General features: G+C 38.0%; 1 protein-coding gene across 6 annotated transcripts in view; it reads left to right on the top strand.

The window, feature by feature from the left end:
• KIAA0825 (KIAA0825 ortholog) overlaps positions 1-15151 on the top strand; it is a 549915-nt gene that overhangs the window by 230169 nt on the left and 304595 nt on the right. For 5 of the 6 annotated variants that reach the window (XM_069085102.1, XM_069085097.1, XM_069085101.1 and 2 more), the window contains one exon: positions 14258-14446. In XM_069085102.1, the coding sequence (XP_068941203.1) occupies positions 14258-14446 (189 nt within the window). The remainder of the gene's footprint in view (positions 1-14257; positions 14447-15151) is intronic. The other variant, XM_069085098.1, reaches the window with a different exon arrangement.

The following is a 15151-nucleotide window of genomic DNA, read 5'->3' as shown; positions in this document are numbered from 1 at the left end:
GGCAAAAAAGCATTGGAGAAATACAGAGAAGCTGCCTGAGTGGAACTCCATTTTTAATTTTTTTTTTTTTTACCATTTGTATATTGATGGAGGAAAACAAGCCATTACATGTATCAGTAGTAACCCAGTTAGCAGTAGGAGAAATATTGAATGGGGGGGGGGAAGAGCTTTGTATTAACCTTGATTAAAAAATTTTTTCAGATAAGCTGAAATGCTGTAGTGAAAATTTGGCACCAATATCAAATTACAAAAATCCTTAGACATATTTTCTCATTCAGAAAGTCATATAGTAATCATTTACATTCCATCAGCTATAAGCTCTTTGGAAAGTAGGTCCACGTCTTTGGCATGTGCAGTCAGTGCTTAGTAAAATGGCATAACTCTGTTCAAAAAATAAGGAACATAGATAGGATGTTCATGCTTTATAAACAAGAAAATAGGTTATCATTCAAAGACCAAGAGCCAGAGAGGATTTTAGGGGGCATCTAGTTCAAACCCCTCCCTTTACAGATGAGGAAACTGAGTCCAAGGTGACTTGCCCAAGGTCATACAGTTAATAAGAATCAGATGTGGATTTGGACCCATGGCCACTGACTCTAGAGTCATTGCACTAGCCCCCTTAAGAATAAAAATAATAATGTTGGATAATAAGTAAATCCATTTAGTCACTGTTTGTATAAGTACAAATTTCAAAGGGCAATATATAATTTTAAATATTAATTCCACAAATTAGTCATCGACAAGTATTTATGAAGGATTTATGTGGCACCCATGCACCATCTGGTGTTACTGACTTTTAAAAAATTAAAGGTAAGTGTTTTCTGGTAACTATGTCCCCGAGGTCACATTAGCCTTCAAAGTTTCTTATATTTGGCATCAAAGAAAAAAAAATTGTGCCAGTTTCCAAATTGCCTAACTTGTAGTCTCTTGCTGCCTTCAATATTTGTGCAGACCACGACTTTCTTTTCTTTTCTTTCTTTTTTCTTTTCTTGTAATGGCATCTTGTATATGGTGCAGAACAAGATTAAAATTGTTGCCAAGATGTAGTATTGCAAAATGGAAAACCACTCACTATCAGTAGCTTCAGTATGCAATTGTCTCTACAACTGCATTTTGGACCTTTCCACATAGCCTCGTAAATTAGCATGTCTGCCCATGCCAACAGCCTATAACAGATCATGAAAGAAAAAATAACTAAAGAAAAGTAGATTACACAATTATTCCAAATTGACAATGGCTGTAAAAGTACTTAAGCCTGGGATCATTGACTAGAAGATCATAGAATTTAGAGCTGGAAAACACCTCTAGTCTAACCTCTTTATTTTCCAGATAAGAAAACCAAAGCCCTGAGAAATGACTAGTCTCTGCTCTGGTCACACAAATAGCAAGTGATAGATCTGGGATTTGAACCCAGGTTTTCTGACTGCTGATCCTGTGCTCTTTATATTCTTTCAGTTACTCTACTCATAATGATGATGGTAGTGGTGAAGGTGACATCACTGTTAGAAAACTTTGATACCAAAATGGTTTTTGTCCTGATTTATCTCAAGCTATTAGTAGGAGCAATAGAATTCATATGTGAGTGTCCTTATTATAAGGTAAGGGTCAGAGGGTGTGGACTGAGGCTACTGACCCCACCAGATAAAGTAGCCAACAAGAAGCTACAAGGCCATCTTCAGAAGGGAATTCCCTATAGCAGATGTTCTGGAGCTACTCCCCAATCCTTTGGTCTCCAGAGAATAGCAGCTACTCAACCTATCAGGATTTGGCACCTTTTTCAATTTTGACCACCCCAACAATCAATAAAGTCACTATATGTGAGATACCATGATAAGGGCTGTGAGTATAAGTACCAAGAATGAAACAATCCCCACTTGCAATGAGCCTGCATTCTAATTAGGGCAGAGAAGTATAAAAATATATACAACATAAATATAAAGTGAATTAATACAAATATAGACAAAAGAATCATATATGAGCTAGATTGGGAGGGAGAGTACTTGCCGTTGGGCAAGTATACTTTAATATACTGAGCTGTATATTAAAGGAAGAGAGGGACTCTCTGAGCCAGAAAGAAAGGAGTACAGGAGACAGAGTGTAGCTTGTGAGAAACTGAGGGAAAATTGGCATGGCTGCCCAGACCCAATCAGCCTGCTCAGTTAATGCAATCTCTCTCCAAGTGGAGGATGCTAGAGATTAACCTCTGATTTGCTTGAGAGGCATTAAAAAAGACTCTTTCCTCTCCATTTGATTCTGAAAGAGTTCATAGGAATATAGGCGTTGAAATGCAGGCTGGATTTTGCAGCCAGCACAGCATATATGCCAATCGTGCTACGTCTAGACATGAATTTGGTTGGACTGATGCTATATAGGAACTCAGCTAAATTTTAAGCCTATTCCCACAGAAACCATGGTGATAGAGAAAGCATGCCCTAGACCTATTGGGGAAAAATGTTTGGTTTTGCTTGAAGTAAATATTCCTTTTTAAAAGCTACTCGATATTAAGAGGCTTAATGGAATAGAGGTACTATTTACTAGCCCCTAAATATAGAGGGAACACAGCCAATAAGGGCATAAGAAGGATATCTTAGGTGCGGGAGGTGTGATGAGGAATAGAGGAGTCATGTGATCAGCTCCAACTTTCTTCTGACTACCAAACATTTCCTTGTCCATTCCTGAATCAAATTGACTTGAGAGATTCACCGTCTCCCTCTCTTATATTTGTGAAAGTGTTGAACCAGCAACTTAATTTGTAGAGATGAGAGACTCAACCCATATAATGCCTTCTGCATCCTGGAGGCTGAGCAAAGATGGTGGAGAAAAGGCTGCTCACCTGAGCTTTCCCCCAAGCCCCTCTGAACACCTTTAAATAATGCCAAAAGACTATTCCAAGAGTGGTAGAAACCACAAAATGACAGAGTGAAATAAATTTCCAGTCAGTGACAACTTGGAAGGTTAGCAGTAAAGGTCTGTGGCCCTGGGGTGAGAGTGGAGCATGGTCCACTTCAGGCTGCACCAGCAGAGACTGGGCCCCAGCAGACCAGGAGCAGACCTTGGGAGCCATTGAATCAGTAGCAGCAGTGGCTTCTTCTAGAGCATACAGTAAGGGGGTTGAACAACTGATCAGAAGGAGCTCACAGGGGTCTCTTTGCTGTCACTGGGGGCAGGACTTTGTTGCTTTGCTGTACTCAGATCTGGGTCACAGTCCTGGGTGGTAGTCCCTCTTTAAGGAGGAGAACTGGCACACCAGAGCTTGTGGGCTACAGCGGAGCAGGGACCCTCCTCACACTTCCAGGGCACAGGCCAGGAGAGTAGTAAACATCTCTCCTTAGATCATGCCACCTTGGAAGAACTGAAAACTTACAGCTCCCTAGAAGTATCTCTGAGAAATGCTGCAAGAAAACCCTGAATCTTGGGATAGTACAGCCTCTACCCTGGAAGCAGAGCTCTACTTTATTTGTTTGTTTTTTGGGTCTTTTTGGAGGGGAAAAAGGCAATGCAGTTGGGGTTAAATGACTTGCCCAAGATCACACAGCTAGTAAGTGTCAAGTGACTGAGCCTGGACTCAGGTCCTCCTGGCTCCAGAGCTGGTGCTCTATTCACTGTGTCACCTAGCTGGCCCCAGAGCCCTACTTTAACAAGGAATTAAAAGTCAAGAAATAGACTGGAAAAATGAACAAAGAGAAAAAAATTCTTACCAAAGAAATTTACTATGGTGACAAGGAAGATCAATACATACACTCAGAAGAAGATAACAAAGTCAAAGCTCCTATATCCAAAGCCTCCAAGAAAAATATGAATTGGCCTCAGGCCATGGAAGAGCTCAAAAAGGAGTTTGAAAATCAAGTAAGAGAAGTAGAGGAAAAATTAGGAAGAGAAATGAGTGATGCAAGAAAATCGGGAAATATGAGTCAACAACTTGGTAAAAGAGACACAAAAAATACTGAAGAAAATAACACCTTAAAAATAAAAACTAGGCCAAATGGCAAAAGATGTACAGAAAACCAATGAGGATAAGAATGCCTTAAAAATCAGAATTGGCACAAATGGAAAAAAAGTCACAAACATTCACTGAAGAAAAAAACTCCTTAAAAAGTTGGATTGGCCACATGGAAAAGGAGGTACAAAAGCTCACTGAAGAAAATAATTCCTTAAAAATTAGAATGAAGGAAATGGAAGTTAATGACTTTATGAGAAATCAAGAAACAATCAAACAAAACCAAAAGAATGAAAAAATAGAAGAGAATGTGAAATATCTCATTGGAAAAAATAACTGACCTGGAAAATAGAACCAGGAGGGAGAATTTAAAAATTAATGGACTATTTGAAAGCCATGGTCAAAAAAGAACCTAAATCTCATCTTTCAGGAAATTATCAAGGAAAACTTTCTTGATATTCTAGAACCAGAGGGTAAAATAGAAACTGAAAGAATCAACTAATCACCTCCTGAAACAGATCCCAAAATTAAAACTCCCAGGAATATTATAGACCAATTCCAGAGCTCCCAGATCAAGGAGAAAATATTGCAAAACATACAGAAGGATACAATTCAAGTATTGTGAGCCTTAGTCAGAATAACACAAGGTTTATTAGCTTCTACATTAAAGGGTCTCAGGGCTTGGAATATGATATTCCAGAGGTCAAAGGAGCTAGGATTACAACCAAGAATCACCTACCCACCAAAACTGAGTATGAATCATGAGGGGAAAAAAAATGGATATTCAGTGAGAAACTTTCAAGCATTTCTGATGAAAAGACCAGAGCTGAATAGAAAATTTGACTTTCAAATTCAAGACTGAAAAGAAGCATAAAAAAGTAAACAGGAAAGAGAAATTATAAGGGACTTAAGAAGGTTATATGGTTTACATTCCTACATTGGAAGATGTTACTTGAGACTCATAAGGACTTTCTCATTAGGGCAATGAGCAGGAGGGCATACATATGTGTTGGATATGAAGGGATGATATCTAAAAAAGTAAAATTAAGGAGTGAGAGAGTAATGCACTTGGAAAAAGGGAAAGGGAAAGATAGAATGGGGAAAATTATCTCACATAAAAGAGGCAAGAAAAAGCTTTTACTGTAACAAAAGATGGGGGAGGTGAGAGAGTGAGTGAACCTTAGTCTCAACAGAAATGGCTCAAAGAGGGAACAACATACATACTCAGTTGGGCATAGAAATCTACCTTGCCCTACAGGAAAGTAGGAGGGAAGGGGGATAAAAGAAGGGGGAGAAATAGAAGGGAGGGCAGATTGGGGGAAGCGGTAGTCAGAAGCAAAGTACTTTTGAGGAGGGACAGGCTGAAAGGAGAGAGAGAATAGAATAAACAGAGGGGGAAATAGAATGAAGGAAAATACAATTATCAGTTGTAACTGAAAAAATTCTAAAGCAAAGTTATCTGAAAAAGGCCTCATTTCTCAAACATATGGAGAACTGAGTCAAATGTCTAAAAATAGGAGCTCTTCCTCAATTGATAAACGATCAATCAAAAACTGAACAGTTTTCAGATGAAGTAATCTAAGCTATCTATAGTCATATGAAAAAAAGACTCTAATTTACTGTTGATTGGATAAATGCAAATGAAAACAATTCTGAGATACTAACACCTATCAGATTGGCTAATAGGACAGAAAAGGAAAATGAAAAATATTGGAGGGGTTGTGGAGAAAATGAGACATTATTATTGATGGAGTTGTGAACTGATCCAGCCATTCTGTAGAGCAATTTAGAACTATGCCCAAATGGCTACAAAACGTTGCATATCTTTTGATCTAGCAATGCCACTACTAGGTTTGTATCTAAAAAGAGATTTAAAAAAAAAAAAAAGGAAAAGGACCTATATGTATAAAAGCATTTATGGCAGCTCTTTTCTGGTGGCAAGGAATTGGAAATTGAAATAATGCCCATCAATTGAGGAATGTCTGAACAAATCGTGGCATGTGATTGTGACGGAATGTTGTTGTGCTATGAGAAATGATGAGCAGGATGCTCTCAGAAAAACCTGGAAAATCTTAACAGAAGCTGATGCAAAGTGACATGTACTGTGTACAAAGTAACAGCAATATTGTAAGGTGATTGGCTGTGAATAACTTAGCTATTCTCAACAAAGCAATGATCCAAGAAAATCTAAAGGACTTATAATGAAAAATGCGCTTCATCCCCAGAGAAAGAACTGATGGTGTCTGAATAAAAATTGAAGCATATTTTTTACCTTATTTTATTGATTTTTTTGTCTATATTTTCTTTCAAAACGTGACTAATATGGAAATGTGTTTTGCATGACTACACATGTATAACCTATATCAAATTGTTTGCCTTTTCAATGAGGGGGATAGGGAGAAGGAAAGGGAGAAGATTTGGAACTCAAAGTTTTAAAAACAAATATTAAAAATTGTATTTACATGTAATTGAGGGAAAACAAAATATTAAACAAAAAAGAAAATGCCTTGTAATAATAATGTTGGACGGCTTTCAGGGGATTAGTGTGGCAGATTGGCAATGTTATTAAGCTTTGTATTTATCCATGTTTCTTCACTTACATACTATAGAATAAAATTGAATCTAGGTCAGTAGTGACTAAAATTTTTCATTTAATTCTGTCCTAAAATCATCATTCTGGAACAAGTAGGAAAAATTGAGTGTGGTTCAATTGTGTGTTCCTTTAGTAATAATCATAATTTTAGCATCTGCATGCTTTAAAATAATTATGTACAGCTTTTATTAATGTCTTCCTCATCAAAAATGAGCATTCCTTACTTCGACATGCCATAGTACTTTTTTTTGTACATCTCAAATGTACTTAGCACATTTTATTTTTCATTATATTCATCTCTCTACCGCAAGGCGGGTTATTTATATTATATTATCATTATATCCATTTCACTTCTACCACATTTTAGGGGTGTATAGTTGTTCAAGGAGGAATAGCACCTCTGGTGTGAGGGCTTGCCAACCCCCCTTCAGGGCTACTCACCCACCTTTGGTGTCTGCCTAGCACTCAGCTCTCGTCTGTGGCTCCAAAAAGCTATGGCATACACAGTGGCCACACCTCGGTAAACCTTCTTGGCAGATGGGCTAAACCAGGCTGAGGCTAACCAAGGGGCTTCAAACCCATCAGTGAATTAGGGGGTATCTACCCCAAGTATGTGAAGACTTCCTCTGGTGGAATGGGTGGATGAGAACAGTTTATTCCAGTGGCTATGATGGCAGCAGAAGCAGGTGCTGTGTAGTACTTAGAACTTGATTAGATATCCAAGACACCAAGGTCACACACTGTATCCTGGGCCATTGGCAGTCATCTTGACTTTTGTCTCGCTACTAGAATTTGATGACTCTGAAAGAGAGTGAGGCTGAGAACTTGGTGTTTTCTGCTTGCCTTAAATCTGATTCATGTGAGAGTCAACACATCACCCTGTGATGTCATTGGTCCTCTTTGTAAAAGAAGGACAAAAAACAACCAGTTTATAAACCCCTTCATGACAGGGATCAGATCTTATTAATATTATGGAGGTTGAATATTATAGAGCTCTGATTTTGGACGCAGGAAATGGGTTCAAATCCTAGATCTTTTCATTATTAATTGTATAGCCTTTGAGCCTCAGTTTCCTTATCTGCAAAATGGGAATACCAGTACTTACACTGGAGGTTTTACAGAGTTGTCAGGAAAGTGTTTTGTAAAACTTAGAGTGCTATGTAACGTCAGTTATTATTAAAAATGTGAGCTTTGTGTCTTTCAGCACCTAAACCATTGCCTCATATAGAGTAACCATTTAATAGATGTTTATTGAACTAGAATATTAAAGGTATACTGCCATCATAGGACATCTTTTCTTGAAGCACAGGACATTGTCATGTATTTTATCTTGTTCGTATACCTACTACCAAATTTGAGGGTGGGTATCGTTATTCTGTTTTGCAAATGCAAAAATAGAGGCACAGAGTGATTGGATGAATTGCCCTTGATTTTTTAAGTGTGGCATTCTTTTTCGGGGAGAAGGTCATTATTTTCTGAAATGCCATTATTTCACATTGGATTTTTGATGAAACATGAGTGTTTATGGAGACATTAATAGGTTGAATCTTCTTTGAAATACAAGCATATTCATTTTCTTGGATTGCTTGAACAATTGTCATTATTATCTTTTATATAAAAGAAAAGCTAGGGTCTTTTAAACTTAAGACTTTTACCTATTAATATTTTATGCCAGCTTGAGAAACATCTATTTCTTCTAAGAATTGGAGTCAGATATAAACTCACCATCGGCACTCTGAGTAGCACAAAGTCAAGCTTGTTTGGCCCTGTAAATAGCAATACTTGGAATAGAACTAAATTCATAATTTGGGCCCTATACTTTTGACTCTCTAGGCATGTGTACACACTTCCCATGGAAAGCCACAGTGAAGGAATTTCTTACTGAAAAGAGCTTTAACAGTATTGTATCCACATCGGGAACTTTGGATTTCATGGTTAGTGAAGAGTGCAATATGGGATCAGTAGAAATAGGTGACAAAGCTGCTGAATATATAATTAGGATAATGTGTATGAAACTGATGTAGATAATTATTAAGGTGACTTTTTCTGACTCTGAATTCACTTTCATTCTGTGAATTGGCAAATACTACCTTCTGGTTCTGGTCTCTAGAGTTTGGTTATTTCCAAAGGGAACCTTGTGACTGCAGTACAGCATAGCTGTCACTAGTTGGTAGTGGTGCTGTGGTACTAGGCACAGCCTTGAAATTCCACTCTTTCCAAGAAAACTTAATCACTGTAACTGCTTTTACTCCACTTAATGGTGTGTCTTAAGCTTTCATCTGTCAGTGGCATCACTGTTAACTTGTCACCTAAGCTCCAAACCTGATGTCGTCTTTGACTCTTCTCTCCCTTTCCCGACATCCAGTCAATTGCTACATCCTGTCAATTCTACCATCAAAATTATATCTTCATTCTTTTTGCCACAGCTCCAGTTCAGGCCCTTATTACTTCTCCTCTGAACCATTAAAATCTCCTTCTAATTGGTATTCCTTGCCTCCAGCCTGTCCCCTCTCGAATCCATCTAGATTAATATAACTAAAGTGCAGTTCTGATTCTGTCAATCCTCTCATCAAACATCTTCAATCACTCCTCATTTTTTGACTAAAGTCCAAACTCCTTAGTTGACCATTTAAAGTCCTCTAAAATGTGGCCCCAAGCTATCTTTACAAATTTATATTCCACTGCTCTCTACACACCCTAAACTCCAATTAAATGATATTATTTGCCCTTCCTTGTATAGACCTTCTGCTTTGTTGATTCCCAGTGCCTCTGTCTTTTCTCCCTAGTTTCTCTTTTCTTATTCCTACTAGTTCAAATATCACTTTCTTCATGAAACTTTCTCTGATTGTCCCCAAAGGAAATAATCTCTACCTATGCTGAAGCACTTTTTACTTCTCTGTATCTCTCTCTGGGGCAGCTAGCTGGTGCAGTAGATAGAGTGCCAGGTCTGGAGTCAGGAAGACTCATCTTCATGAATTCAGATCTGGCCTCTTAAACTATCTGTGTGACCTTGGGCAAGTCACTTAATCCCGTTTTCCTCAGTTCTTCATCTGTAAAATGAACTGGAGAAGGAAATGGCAAACCACTCCAGTATCTTTGCCAAGAGAACCCTGAAATAGGGTCACAACAAGCTGGACATGACTGAGAAACAACTCTGTTTCTCTGTCTTTCTCTCTCTTCCTCTGTGTGTGTGTATCTGTCTGTCTGTCTTTGTTTCTGTCTCTTTCTCAACATCCCCAAGAGCTCCAAGCTAGCATGGCATCCTTCCTAGGGCTTTAATCACTTGAGCAAAAATCTCTCGGAAGGTCAATGTCCAATCTATTGTGGGTAATTCTGTCAATGAAAGGGCTCGGACTTCACCGGCAGCCTGCATCTGATGTTCACCCTTCATCCAGGCAGCCTATCTGTGCACCTAGACATATTCATGTATTGTAATGCCTCCTTTTACACTAGCAAATTGAAAGATAGGGGATTTTTCCCAATAGAGCAAAAATGAGTTGCATCTTTAAGTACCGTCAAGAAATTGGAAAGGAAGAACACAAGGCTTCCCTTGAAGGATACTATTCCTATAATCTCTCTCCCTCATGTTCAGCTTGGCCCCTTTCTTAAATCACTCATATTCCTTATTTCCTGGTCCTGAAGCTTTGTGAGTAGGGTACCAGTGTTACATCCAATTATTTGTATATACGTCATAGCTCTTCTTTCAGAGACCAAATTTTATCGGGGGAAGAGACCATACCTTATGCCTTTTTGGACTTTCTGTAGCACCTGCCCTAGTGTCTTACATAGTACACACTTAATGTATATTTACTAAATTGAATTAAACAATTATCCATAAACATTAATATTACAGAATATAAAGAACAAAAAAGAATATATTGTTTTCTTTTAAAATGCATATAAAATTTAACATGGTAGTAACACAATTGCCTTCTTTGTCTATCCTTTTGAATTTATATTTTGGGCATGTGCTTTTAAAATAATTTTGTTGATGATCTTTTCTTTCTTATCTTTATTAGTACCCTCTAAACCTCCCCCTTCCCATGGAAGCCTCTCCTTATAACAAGTAAGTATAGTCAAGCAAAAATAATCCCCCACATTGGCTGTATCTGAAAATTCATGTTTCATTCTGTGCCTTCAGTCTATCAATTTTTGGCCAAGGGTGGCATGATTCACCATCAGTTTTCTGAAATAAGTTCCATTGTTAGAAGAACTTTTAAAAATAATTTTTAAGTGCCTTTAAGAGAACCAGCCTCTCATTTTCATCCCAATAAATGAATTTTTTTAAATCATGCATATTACTAAAATGATTTCATATTCATGACTAATGGAAGAATTTTTAAAATCTTAGACTTTTCACTTAGGTATTTACTTTTGGTACTTGAATGAAATTAGATATTGAAAATAAATGACTTCTGCTTTTTCATCATCATAATCATAATAAAGGTTTTAAAAAAATGTTTTTAAGTCATCTTCCTATCATTGTGCCCCTTAACTGCCTCATTATTCCTAGGCACAAATCTGACCATGTCATTCCACTATGAATAAGAAGTTTCTATAGCTTCCCATGTAAACTCTGAAAATTCTCATCCTAGCTCCAACTTCCTCTAATGAGTTGGGTCCCCAGAGTTTGGCTATATATCCCCTTTTCAGGATCCTAGGGGAATCCCTGAGGGATCATAGGTGATTCTCTAATACCATCTGTTCAAACTCCTACAAGTTTGCTACCCCCACAAAATTATCAGTTAAGACTCTTTTAAAGTCAGCTTTAAGTAACTTTTAGAAAGATATTTTCCAAGGTAAAGTAAGAAGAATTAGTACAAAACATCCCCTCCAAAGTCTGTGATACACTTTCTCACAAATACTCAAGGAATCTTGGGAAAAGTGGGCTCAAGCGTAGTGAGCACATGTGACAGAGGGGTCAATCAGTTCCTTGTGGCTGAAAGTCTTTTTCTCCCATTCATAGGGTTCATAGTTAATTTACATCCATCTGTCCTTGGCTACCATTGCAGATCCCACTGCTAGCTGATCCAGATCTCCTATCCAACTTCCTCCTCTTCCTTCAAAGTTTGCAGAGTATTCTGGTCAAATCAGAGGATGAAGAAAAACCTAGCTAAGGCTAAAGCATCAACTTTACCTCCCAAGAGGTTCCTGCTCAAGAGTTCAGCTAGAATTCCATGCTTGCTCCAGTTTCTGAAATAATCTGTAGACAATGTTTAGGACATAGGCAGGTTTCTTCAGCCTATCTAAACAATTCTTGCAAATGTCATTCCAGTTTGAAGACCTTTGAGCATTTAGTCTAAGACCTGTGAATGAATGATTGATTAAGATGTTCCCAAGTAAGGTATGAAGGCTAAAATAGGTCAGGGGTAGTTTTGACTCTACTTTTCAATTTCAGTGACTGTTTTTGACATTTAATGTCCTTTACAATCTGGCGTCTGGCTATCTTTCCAAGTTGATTACATATTATTCCCACTCATTCCATTTACACTCCAGCTAAGGTGGCCTACTGGCTGCTCTCCATATGCTACATTCCATCTCCTCCTCCCATCACCAGACCTTTGCATAGTCTGCCCCCCACATCTCAGATGTCCTCCCTCTTCACCCCCAACACATAATACCCCTATTACCCTTCAAGGCTCAACTCAAATGTCATTTATTTCAAGAAATCTTTCCTAATCCCTCTATTTGTAAGTGTGCAACACCCAGGGAATAATTGTATTCTTTCACATCCTCCAATAGATCCACGATCTCATTGTTTTGGGAGTTTGCTCCAGCAGTACAAATCTCAACCTATCTACACTTGCTCTTGCTGTACAGTCTTTGTTCATGGCTTTCCATAAGTTTGCTTCAGAAGGTTTGCATAATGTGCTCTCACTCTCCCTTGCTTTCTCCTGACATTCAGAAATCACCACTGGAACACTCTGGCTATTTCCCTGTCATCCATCACTTTTACCCAACAACCCAATCCTCTCTTTTTCCTATATGCATTTCCTTGTTGACATCTTTTCCTTCTCTTCTTTCAAGTTCCTCCCTGATTTTATACCCACCACTTACTTCTCTCTGTTGCCCTCTGCACGATATTAATTTTTAGTTTTTTGGAGGCTGTTGTGTTCTATGTCTTATTTCTTTTTTTTTTTTATTTTTTTGCTTTTTTGGAGGAGGAAGGTAGGGCAATTGGGGTTAAGTGACTTGCCCAAGGTCACACGGCTGAGGATGGATTTGAACTCAGGTCCTCCTGACTCCTGGGCTGGTACTCTATTCACTGTGCCACCTAGCCACCCCCCCAGGCTAATTTCTATACCCTTAGGATATTAGTATTAAAAACATGGCCTTTTGGGGCGGCCAGGTGGCTCAGCGAGTAAGAGCACCGGCTCCAGTGTCAGGATGACCTGGATCAAATCCGGGCTCAGATACTTAGCACCATACCCAGAAATAACTGGCCGTGTAACCTTGAGCAAGTTACTTAACCCGGATTGCTTTAAAAAAAAAAAACAATGGCCTTTTATTTCGGTAGAAAGCCTAGAGTCACTAAAGGAACTATGCAGTTTCCCAAAGCAATCCATTCTGCTGTCCTGTTGTTCAGCTCTTATCCCCACCTCCCCATCTGTACTGTCTGTATTTTGTATATAACTTGTATTTCTTTAGCTATGAACATGTTTCATCTCCACAAGACAATGTAAGCTCCTTGAAGGCAGGGACTAAATCATCTTAGTTTTGTATTTGTATCCCTAGAACTTAGTATGTAGAGGACACTTAATAAATGTCTGTTGAATGACTGACTGAGAGGAGCACACAATTCTGAGAATCAAAAACAAAGTATCATCCTATCCTTGTACAAAAGCATATACCCATAATACTGCCTATAGCTATGTTCATAGGATATTAGAATTGTAGGTTTAGACTTGGAAGGGAATTCAGAAACCATCTAGTCTAACCCCTTCATCTTACAGAGCAAACTGAGACTCAGGGGGTGTGTGTGTGTGTGTGTGTGTGTGTGTGTGTGTGTGTGATATGACCAGTATCACACAGTTAGGAAATGGCAGAGCTGGAATTTAAATCTGGGTCCTATGGTTCCCATACTTCAAGAAGCACATTAAGGAGGTGGGGGGGAAAAGAGGGTATCCACCAAAATGACCATTAAGATGTTAGGGTGCAGAGATGGGGAAATGTAGTCCCATTCATTCAGAAAATGTGATCCAAGTTTAAACAAAAATCTTAACTGGTACTGATAAGATTCACATCGGATTTTAGAGTTGTAGAGTAAAAGTATTTCCCATGAAGCCTGAAAGAAATGGATGATAAATTTAAGGAACTCAGTATACCAAGAGGTAACACTGGGACACTGGTTAAAGATATTTATAAGTATGTTCAAAATGTAGGATACCGATAAATCCGTAAAGAGTCATTAAGGGAAGCGAGAGAGAGAGAGACAGACAGAGAGAGAGAGAGAGAGAGAGAGAGAGAGAGAACATTCATAATTTTTGAAGAGAGTCATTATGTGAAACTATTCTCTTTCACAAAAAAAAAAAATGTCCCTGGTTGCTCTGTCAGAGACTAAATACTGAGTCAGGTGGAGAATTGGTCTGAGTAAATCTTGTGCTTCTTATGTTTTTAAACAAATGCAATTCTGATTCATTTTCATACTATCCAGTACAATGTCATTGATAAGAACTTTATAATATCCATTGGTATTATTTTAATACATGATTATTATTATTTTCAAGAAGGTACCTTATCAAAATATGAAGAAAAAGTTCCTCATGTTGGACAGATGCCTAACCAAGAGCCTAGTTTGACAGAAGCAATCTTCAAGGTGCTTTCCTATTGCAGTCTTTCTCCTCAGTCACTTGGAAGGGTCTTTGTCAGCTATATGGAACTAGAACAATTATGGGATTTTTTATATGATATTCCAGGTAAGAAAAAATTCATTGGTCATAAAAGAAGTATTTTTTTAAAATTCTTAACACAGGCCTCTTGGTAGACATTTTTAAATATTCTATTTATATCATTTTATTGAATTAATTTATAAGAGCTTAACACATTTTCATCCATATAAAGGCACCTGTTAGGAATATTTGTCACCTGTCAAATCTATTATAGTAGCTAAAAGAAATTATTTGACACAGCTTCTGAAATTGCAGGAAAATGTTTTATCATAATATTCTTCCCAAATTTTAAAATATTTACAAAGGGCCATATTTCTCTATTGAGCATTCATTTATGTTACTGTTTGTCATCTCTTAAAATAGTTTAGGGAAGGGCTGATTAAAATATAATGAAACCTTGCAGTCCTTGGGTGTATCATGAATTACAAGATCATTGCTGAAATGCAAATTTTCAGGTACTTATTGATGAGCATCTTGCCTAAGTATCCAGGACACCAAAGTGTTTTCTCTTCTCCCCCCTCCCTATGGTTTTTCTACCTAGAGCTAGACGGAGAGTGTTAAAGCTGTGTGGTAGCTCCTGAATCCCAGCTGTAGATTAATGAGTCCAATTTCAGGTTCCAGTACAGATGCTCACACCATGTGTTCACTCTTTCATTCTACATTAAAAGCCTATATCTTTAACATGGTGGCAGGGAGAGCTTTAAGGGGCATGGGGGAGGAAGATGGGAAGAT

The sequence above is a fragment of the Petaurus breviceps genome, unplaced genomic scaffold, assembly GCF_028583685.1.
Source record: "Petaurus breviceps papuanus isolate PSGF00001 unplaced genomic scaffold, PetGlider_PUasm1.0 175, whole genome shotgun sequence".
Classification (NCBI taxonomy): domain Eukaryota; kingdom Metazoa; phylum Chordata; class Mammalia; order Diprotodontia; family Petauridae; genus Petaurus; species Petaurus breviceps.
This window is presented reverse-complemented; position numbering and strand designations above follow the sequence as displayed.